Source organism: Monodon monoceros, unplaced genomic scaffold (assembly GCF_005190385.1).
Source record: "Monodon monoceros isolate NGI ecotype Baffin Bay Population unplaced genomic scaffold, NGI_Narwhal_1 Super_Scaffold_13, whole genome shotgun sequence".
NCBI classification, from domain to species: Eukaryota; Metazoa; Chordata; class Mammalia; order Artiodactyla; family Monodontidae; genus Monodon; species Monodon monoceros.
Window position 1 is genome coordinate 11,724,742 of NW_021703769.1, and position 9,635 is coordinate 11,734,376.

Below are 9,635 nucleotides of genomic sequence, written 5' to 3' on the forward strand. Positions count from 1 at the left end.
ATGGGAACATACTGAAGGAATGGATTTCCCTGAGGACTGTTCTGTAGCCACGGAAATTCACATTGTTCTGATGACTGAGCCAGGACCCTTTTTCTTCCTTACAGGAATATTGGCTAAGCAGGGGGTAGGGGGTGGTAGGTCTCTTGTGACACATTTGCAGAAGCCATCTTCACAAATTCAGTGCTTCATGCCTCATTTGGCATTGTTGCCGTGAGTCTAGTGGAATAAAAAGTGGAGTTATCTAGCCTGACACTGAGAATTGTTTAGTTTTTCTCTGCGTGACTCTAATCAGGAGACATCGGTAGTGTGGATCAAGCTTATGGCACTGGCTTAAGTCCATTCTTTCAACAAGTATTTAGTAAAGTGCCTGTTCTGTGCCAGCCCTATGAGATGCTGTGGTGCAGCAGTGATCAAAGCATGTCTGGAACAGATCAGTGTTTCCAGCCCATCACTGGGTTGTAAAATCAATTTAATGAGCAGCGTTTAAAAAATTTATGTATATATATAAAAGTGCATTGCACGTTTTAGGGGAAGTACTGTTCTGTGAAGCGTGTCTTAGTTGTATGTCTCTATGTTTGTGCACTGGGTCACAGTGAATATGAATGTATGTCTTTCTCTGGGCTGTGGTCTCGGATTCATTTGCAGGCCCACTGTGTACATGGTATGGCACATGTAAGAACGAGGTCCACTTACTTCCAAGGGTCGACTTGCCACCATAGGTCTTTATTTAGAGAAGCTGAGGATAAGACAGCTCCCAGAACTCCCCAAGAGCTGGTCCCCGATTCTGCAGAAGTGCCCTGCTGCAAAGCAACAGATGAGGGGACTAACAGGGCGGCCTCTTTTGCTGTGACCCATTGCAGGTGGCAATCCTTATCCCCTTCCGGAACCGCCATGAGCACCTCCCGGTCCTGCTCCGACATCTGATTCCCATGCTCCAACGCCAGCGCCTACAGTTTGCATTTTATGTGGTGGAGCAAGTAAGTGGTCCTTTCTTCTCTCTTCTTTCTCTTCTGAGACAGCAGTTTAGAGAGCTTCAAGCTAATGCATCCTTGCTGTAAAGATCCAGTAAAACTGAAAGCTCACAGTCGACTGAGTCGCCTGCGGCAGGAAGGGGAGCAGAGAGCAGTCCTGCTCCTGGTTTGAGATGTTGCTCAATGTCAGCAGATTTGAGTGCAGCCTGGAACTTTGTTTACCCTGAACAAAGGCCTTTTGTGGGCTGGTTTTGCTAGAGCTGCTTTAAGTGTTGTCTTTAGGCTCCAGACCCAGGAAATTCCCCTTAAGATAAGGAGCCACAGGTCGAAATGGCAGTGTTGTTCTTCCTTCTGTATATGGGGCTGGGTACCCTTCTAAATGCTGTTACATGGCTGACTGTCTGCCTTTACAACAGCCTTGGGAGAGAGGAGCTTGGGCTTATCTTTATCACCCCTTTTTATTTCCGAGGAAGTCAAGGCCAGAGGTCAAGTGATTGTGAGTCAGTGATGAGCTGGGCAGGACCCACCTCCCTTCTGGCCCAGGATCTCTCAATAAGCTCTCCCTTAGGCAGGGCTGAGGCAGCAAAAATTGTGCTTCAAGAGTCCTTTTAAAAATAAAGGTCTGCTTCTTTTAGGTTGGCACCCAGCCCTTTAATCGAGCCATGCTTTTTAATGTGGGTTTTCAAGAAGCAATGAAGGACTTGGACTGGGACTGTCTTATTTTTCATGATGTGGATCATATACCAGAAAGCGATCGTAACTATTATGGATGTGGACAGATGCCAAGGCACTTTGCAACTAAACTGGATAAGTATATGTATCTGTGAGTATCATTTCCCCTTAATTAAAGAGGTTAAATCTAAAAGGATGGTGAGAGATGCAAAGATGACAAAATCCAATTAGCTCCAACCTGAATGGCAGTCAACTGACGAATGGATAAACAAAATGTAGTACATCCATCCATACACTGGAATGCTATTTGGCGATAAGAAGGAATGAAGTACTGATATATGTGACAACATGATGAACCTAGAAAACATTATGCTCAGTGAAAGAAGCTAACTACTAAAGACTGCATGTTATATGATTCCATTTCTATGAAATGTCCAGAATAGGCAAATCTGTAGAGACAGAAAGGAGAATAGTGGTTGCATAGGGTTGAGGGGAATAGGGGGAAATGAGTGACTGTTGATGGTGGGTACAAGGCTTCTTTCAGGAGGGTGATGAAATTAATTAAAATTGATGGTGGCCATGGTTGCACAGCTCCATGAATATACTAAAAACCATTGAATTATACACTTTTAATGGGTGAATTATATGGTATGTCAATTCTGCGTCAATAAAGCTGTTATTAAAATAATCAATTAGGAAAAAGTTGAATTAGCTACTCAGATTGATGCGTCTCGTCCTGAGGAAACAGTTTCAGGTGGTTCAGGGCAGTAGCACAGAGAGTATTGTTTTACTTAAGACTTAGTTCTCCAGTGAGATGGCCTGTTCTAGGGGAAAAAAATCACCCTTTAATGCACAGATGATTGATACCATACATCTCCTTTTAGGCTTCCTTATACTGAGTTCTTTGGTGGAGTGAGCGGCTTAACAGTGGAACAGTTTCGGAAAATCAATGGCTTTCCTAATGCTTTCTGGGGTTGGGGTGGAGAAGATGACGACCTGTGGAACAGGTACTACCTTCTTCTGATGTCTTCTAGAAATGCTACCTTAGACTCTCCAGACTATCACTGTCTAATAGGAATATGATGTACTAAGCCATGTATGTAAATTTCAGTGTTCTAGTAGCTACATTTAAAAAGGTTAAAAAAGAAAAAGGTGAAATTAATTTATTATATTAATAAAAATATTTTTAAAATTATATTTATCATAGTATATCCAAAATCATACCATTTCAACATGTAATCAATATAAACTATTAATGAGATATTTTACATTCATTTTTTTCTGACTAAATCAGAGAAGTCTGGTGTGTACTTTACACTCACAGCACATTTTACTGAAAACTCCCCAAACCAGAGGTCAGATGTTTGTTATGTGTACACAGATTTATCCATGCCATCAGATAAGGCTTGTATTATGTAAGTTTGTATGAACAATCCTGTGTGTGATTAGTGTAAAGTAGTATTTTTACAGAGTAAGTAAATAGTAACCTAACAAGGAACAAATAACCAAAAGAATTTCTACCTTGTATCCACTTTCTATCTCAGCTTTAAAAAAAGAAAGGGTGTGTTGGTTGTTAATACAAAATAATATTTTCGGGTAAAAATTCAGATGATACAGATGTGTCTAAGCCAGGGAGTATAAGTCTTAATCCCCATTGTTACCCTGTTTCCTTCCCAGGAAGTAGCCATTTGAGCAAGCTGTTTCTTTCTATAGACTTCTTTCTATTCATACATAAACAACCCAGACACATCCCTTCTCCCCTTCCAACCATGTTAGAGAGCCACTTCATTATTTTTAACAATTGCATGGTATTTCTTTATGTAGATAGACAACAATTTATTTTAATCCTCTCTTGTTGATGAACATTGTTTAATTTTGAACACGTTTTGTTCACATGTGCGAATATATCTTTAGATTAAATTCCTAGTTGCAGAACTGCAGAGTCAAGAAGTAAATGCACCTTTTTTTTATTTAAAATTTTTTTTAATTAATTTATTTTTGGCTGTGTTGGGTCTTTGTTGCTGTGCGTGGGCTTTCTCTAGTTGCAGTGAGCAGGAACTACTCTTTGACGCGGTGCGAGGAATTCTCACTGCGGTGGCTTCTGTTGTTGTGGAGCACGGGCTCTAGGCACACGGGCTTCAGTAGTTGTGGCATGCGGGCTCAGTACTTGTGGCTTGCGGGCTATAGAGCGCAGGCTCAGTAGCTGTGGCACACGGGCTTAGTTGCTCCGCGGCATGGGGGATCTTCCCGGACCAGGGCTCGAACCCGTGTCCCCTGCATTGGCAGGCAGATTCTTAACCACTGCGCCACCAGGGAAGTCCCAAGAAGTAAATGCGCTTTTAAATTTTGATAGTTATTGTCACATTTTCCTCCAGAAAAGATTGCAAAAATATTCTGACCAACAGCACGTTAGCGTACAAATTTTCTTACACCACCAGCAACATTGGATGTAAACAACCTTTTAAATGTGTGCCGTGTTTCAGCTCTGTAGTAGCTCCATGTGGCTTGTGGCTGCTGTTAGGCAAAGCAGCTCCAGACAGTTCTTTCTCAGTCTGTTAGGTAGAAGTGGCATCTCATCCTTTTAACTTGGGTTTCTTAGGAACCTAGTGAGGATGAACAGCTTTTCCAGACATTTAACTAAGTTTGACTGGTTTTTGAATCCAGATGAGCTCCCCCAGGATATCTGCCATAACTCTCGTCTTGCCCTTTCCTCAGCTCAGCAAGGAGGCCCTCAGTGCAGGAACCTACAGCTGGTTTTCCCCAGCGCCCCACACAATTCCAAACACACAGTAGGCATTTCATACTATTCATCAAATGAGAGTGGGAACACAGCTTCACACAGTCGGCCCTCCACACCCATGGGCTCTGAAGTTGAGGATTCGACCAACTACGGAATGAAAATATTAAAAAAAAATTCCAGGAAGTTCCAAAACGCAAAACTTGGATTTGCCACATGCTGGCACCTATTCACATAGCATTGTATTAGGTATGATAAGTACGCTAGATTTGGTTTAAGGTATCCTGGAGGATGTGAGTGGATTATATGCAAATACTATGCCATTTTACATAAGGGACTTGAGCATCCACAGATTTTAATATCTGTGGGCCCAGTGCTGGAACCAGTCCCCCACCCAGAGACTGAGGGCTGACTATATATGAAAATGAGAGTATAATTTGGAGTCGAGGAGGATGTTGAAATATGAAAATGATCATAAATATCGCATAGATATCCAAAGTCTACCCCATGTATTGAGTATTTCTTGGAGTCCTATCAAGTTTCCAGTAAACCCAGCCTGGGAAACCTTGTATTTATCATGTTAAGAATAAATATCCTGAACACCTCCTCTAAATTCTTCTCGCCTCATGGTGACTTTTCATGAATTGTGAAGTTTTACATCTATATCGGAGGACATCATATAAATTAGCTCATCTCCCTGGCGATGGGGGAGGTGGGCGGAGACATAAGGTCTCTCTAGGGGGGACACACGGTGACTCTGACTTTGCTGACTTGCTCTGTGGTAGGTCATGGAAGACAGGTGTGCCCACCGGGGAGAACATGTTTCTGATAGGACCCAAACAAGCCGGCCCAGAGGGAGTGTGGTTGTACCTGTCACTGAGACCCTGTGTCACACCTCAAGAATTCTGAATTTCTTTTTGAATTTCAAATTTCTTTCCTTCTTCAAAACGTTTTTGTATTGTAGACTTCTTTTCTAAAACCGTGAACTTATCCAGAGGGGAAGCAACATGAATATTTAGATGCAGAAGTTCTGTTGTTCAGCTTGGGGTCCTTCAGCCTCGGGATAGGTTTGGTCACCTATGGGACTTGATCATTTTACCCAAAAGCCCACCCTCTTTGTCTTGGACAGAGTGCAGAATGCAGGCTATTCTGTGAGTCGGCCAGAAGGTGACGCGGGGAAGTACAAGTCCATTCCTCATCACCACCGCGGAGAAGTCCAGTTTCTTGGAAGGTTGGTGCAGTTTATTTATTCCTTGTACAAATATCCTGTATACTTCTCATTTCCAGGTGTCCCCGAGCACTGCAGCCCCTGTCTTGCTCCCCACCCCTCTCCAGGGTCTTGTTCGGACAGCTCTTTTAGAGTTCCTATATATATTTTTTAATTTAAGCGTGAGGCAGGCGTTTGGGGGCAAAATCATACCATTGGTGAAATTTTTTGACAGTAAGATCTTTTAAGGAAATCACTCATTCTGTGTCTTAAGCTTTGTCGTCTCCTCTGTAGCCTTCAGGGAGTTGGGGAAGAATCCACTCCGGTAAAGGTTTCTGTGTAACTCACAGTCACATGACAAAAAGTTTGGCACCCTCTCTGCAAGCTCTGGTTCTGGAAGGGTGTCCCTCAGCTTCTGTTTGCGTGGTTGCAGCTGCTTTATTACCCTCTGTACGTTCAATAAAGAAATTCCTGATCGGACTGAGCGGGGCATGTGGGCGGAGTACGTCTCTGCGTCCTCAGGAGTGGCTCTTTGTGTCTTTTGTTCGTAGTGGGGAGCACTATTCTCTAGACAGTCGATCTGGCTGCGTGAACTCTGTTTTCATGGGAGTAAGCAGGCACTGAATACAGACTGAACTTTCTCATCCCATGTGTTCAGCAGCTTACCTCCCACTTCCCCACTCTGTGGTTTTGGGAAAGCCGGTTAATATTGAGAGCCGTGGTTTCCTCCTCCGCAAAGGGGCAGGCACATTAAATGAAATAATGCTGTAAGTAAAACACCTCGCATGAAATAGGACGTGTTTCTAATTCTAATGATGACGTGTAGCCTGGAGGAGCTGACATTAAATGAAATAATGCTGTAAGTAAAACACCTCGCATGAAATAGGACGTGTTTCTAATTCTAATGATGACGTGTAGCCTGGAGGAGCTGAACGGCCAGTCACCCGCCATGTGGGGCAGGAACATCGTTTTGGGTTGTGCCGCCTCCTGTGGTCTGCCCTGCCCCGTCCGTGTCGTGAGGAGCTTGGACCCTTGCTCAGAGCCACCCCTCTGTTCTCTGCTTAACAGGTATGCGTTGCTGAGGAAGTCCAAAGAACGGCAAGGGCTGGACGGCCTCAACAACTTGAACTACTTTGCAAACATCACATATGACGCCTTGTATAAAAACATTACTGTCAATTTGACACCCGAGCTGGCTCAGGTGACCGAGTACTGAGACGAGGGGAGAATATATGTTTGCTTCACCCACCGCCCCCAAGAAAGCAGCCTGACGACATGTCTCGGGGCTCCGCAGAGGAAGAAAACAGAAATCCAGTGTGGATCCATGAGGGATCACAGGGTTCAAGGAAAAAATGTGAACAGAGCACACGCACATAACGCCTTCACCGTTTGGACCCACTGGGCTTGAGGGAGTCAGCCGGGAACTGACTTGCTCTTTTCACAAGACAGACGTCTGTCCTGCTGCTCTTCTCCCTCATCTTCTGCCCTGACGTCCCATCTCCTCCACAATCTGCAGAACCGGAACTGTGATCCGCCACCATCCCGCCACGAATGGCCTTGGGAGCTTCTTGCCCTTCAGAGCAAAGAGGCAGACCCACCACAGGGCAGCTGTGTTTTAGGAAGAGCAAAGGCAACTCCACACAACCATTCTTCTACATCTCTGGTGTTCTCTTTGGTTTCATTAAAAAAAAAAAAAAAAAAATTACCTGCTTTGGGTGGGGATGAGGGGGGAGTGGGGGAGGGATTGGGGAAGATAAATAGACATATAACAATCACTTCTTGAAGAAGTATAATTGTAAATAAGCCATGTAAAATGCCTTTTTTAAATTTAATTTTCTAGCTGGCTCCAATTCAAACCGAGGGTTTATAAATTAGATCCCGTATTTGTTTGGCAGATGCAGGAACTCAGCTCAAGTGGAATAACATCGTCTCCCAAATTGCTGTCACTCTGGAAGGGAGTGGTTATAGGGCATGTCACAAGAGAGCAAAGCAGTCCAATCTTTATCACCGGTAGCTAACTTCTTGTGCCCCCACCCCTGTCCCCTTTTCCAAAAGTCTTGCTCCCGACTTTGGCTCTGGAGTCTCTGCCCTGCTGGGCACGTCCACTCTCATCCCAGTCTTGTGCTGAACACGAAGCTGCTGTGTTAGAACACTGCTCTCCCGCTTGAAGCAAACCCGTCAGGTGGGCCCACTGTGCACACACCCCTGGATCTCTGGACTTCCTGTCTTGTCCTTCCATCATGGTAAAGAGAGAGTGTGGGTGTTGGTTTTCCCTACTTCCGTCTCTCTCTCTCTCTTTCTCTCTCTCTCTCCTTCTTTCGCTTGCTCTTATGGAACTTGGCCACAGTTTCTGAAGTCTGTGCCTAAATTACCAACCAGCTTCAGCGATTCCTTTGAATATTTCCCATTTTGGTTTCTGGAAAGCTTTGTCGTTAACACTATTAACTAGGACATAGAATAATGAGCAACTGAATTATGAAGAATTCAGCCAGGGAGCAGGTGACACTCGTGTGCTATGGGTCAGCTGGGATCCAGGTTAGACCAAATCCAAGCTTTGGGATTAGACTAACAAAGCTGCCGGACGGCCGCAGGAGCCCAAGTGCTCCATTCACACCCCCATGTGCTTTCTAAAGTCAGATTCTCAATCACATTTGAAGTTGTGCCTTTGTGTTTTTGCCTGAGCCGAGTCCCTCACCTCATAGTCCCCTTTGGCTTCTGCAGAATTCTGAAAAATGCCAGGTTTTTCCCCTCCTTTTCCATAAAACATATTTATATATCATTATTAGGAGTACTTTCTGAAGAGTACTTCATGTTTTTTTTTTAATTGCCTTGTTTGCCTTCAACTTCCTTAATTTTCATGGTTTACATGGATGTGTGTAGAGGCTATATTTGTTTATATACACATGGGTTGGGGGTTTCTTCCATTGCATGTGTTGGTTCCATGGACGTATGATCCCCACAGGCTGTGGGAGTGATTGGCCAGGCCTTGTTTTTTTGTTGTGTTTTTGTTCCTTCGAAGAGGAGAATGCTATTTAGAAAATAAACTGCATTGCAAAGCTCTTACCAGCTCATATGAGAGAGCAGACTCCTGCCCTTGAACACGCTGGTAAGTTGTATCATAATGTTTTAAAAGAGTTTTTTTTTTGTTTTTTTTTGAGCATTTCTTGCTTTAAAAGACCTTCACGAGGAACATGACACACAGAAGTTCTTTTGGCTTTCCTTTGACGTATGGTGCATATAGCAATAAAGATTTTTTCCCCCCTTCCTTTGAGCACCCCCAGGCCTCTGGGCTAGCCTGGCCTCTTCTCTCTCTGAGGGCTGTGAGCTGCTTTCAGTGTGACAAAATTATGATGTCATTTGGAAGAATTTGCCAGGACAGACTGATCCTTGGTCAAGAATGGCTCGTGTACACTCGGCAGCGTTGTAAAATGATATTGTTTGAAGCCTTTCATTAACACATTTACCATCAAGAACAAAATGTTGGCAAAAGGCTAACACCTGATTTGAAAAAGAAAATGCTGATTTGAGGACAAAAGGAAAAGTCTCTTTCCACTGCTCAAAGTAGGGTCATTTAAATCATCTTGCAGTCATGTGTGAGTTTGTTTTATTCATGTGAAATCTCTTGCTGTGCGCTGTAAGTCATTTACCCACCAAGCTGAGTACCGTGTGGGGAAAGGTAAAAGTTGAAAACACAGCCAGGCCTGTGTGCTGTCAATAGTGTGCAATTCTCACGTTAAGAAAAAAAGAACAATAAGAACCAAACGTGACCTTGCATATATTTTGACAGCTGAAATTCTTTAAGGCTACCAACGAATGACCCCTTAAATCAGTCTTGTCTTTTGATTGCTGCATATAGGAAGAAGTTTTCCTTTCACGCTGTTTTGTTTTGGGGGGGTTATCAGCAAAACTATTCATTCTGACATTACAGGGCCTCTTGTGAGAGCCTCTCTACCACAGACATTAAGAGCTAAGCAGCAGCATACGTACTGATTGTATCCACTCACCAATGACCATTACATTGAACGTAGCTCGCTTACTTCCATCACTA

At 43.7% G+C, this 9,635-nt stretch overlaps 1 protein-coding gene across 2 annotated transcripts in view; it reads left to right on the forward strand.

The window, feature by feature from the left end:
* Nucleotides 1-7,294, forward strand: part of B4GALT5 (beta-1,4-galactosyltransferase 5) — a 152,176-nt gene extending 144,882 nt beyond the window's left edge. For both annotated transcript variants that reach the window (XM_029220486.1, XM_029220485.1), the window contains 5 exons: nt 861-977; nt 1,607-1,794; nt 2,528-2,650; nt 5,510-5,611; nt 6,656-7,294. In XM_029220486.1, coding sequence (XP_029076319.1) covers nt 861-977; nt 1,607-1,794; nt 2,528-2,650; nt 5,510-5,611; nt 6,656-6,803 — 678 coding nt within the window. In that variant the 3' untranslated portion in view covers nt 6,804-7,294. The remainder of the gene's footprint in view (nt 1-860; nt 978-1,606; nt 1,795-2,527; nt 2,651-5,509; nt 5,612-6,655) is intronic.
* Nucleotides 7,295-9,635: the final 2,341 nt, after the last annotated feature.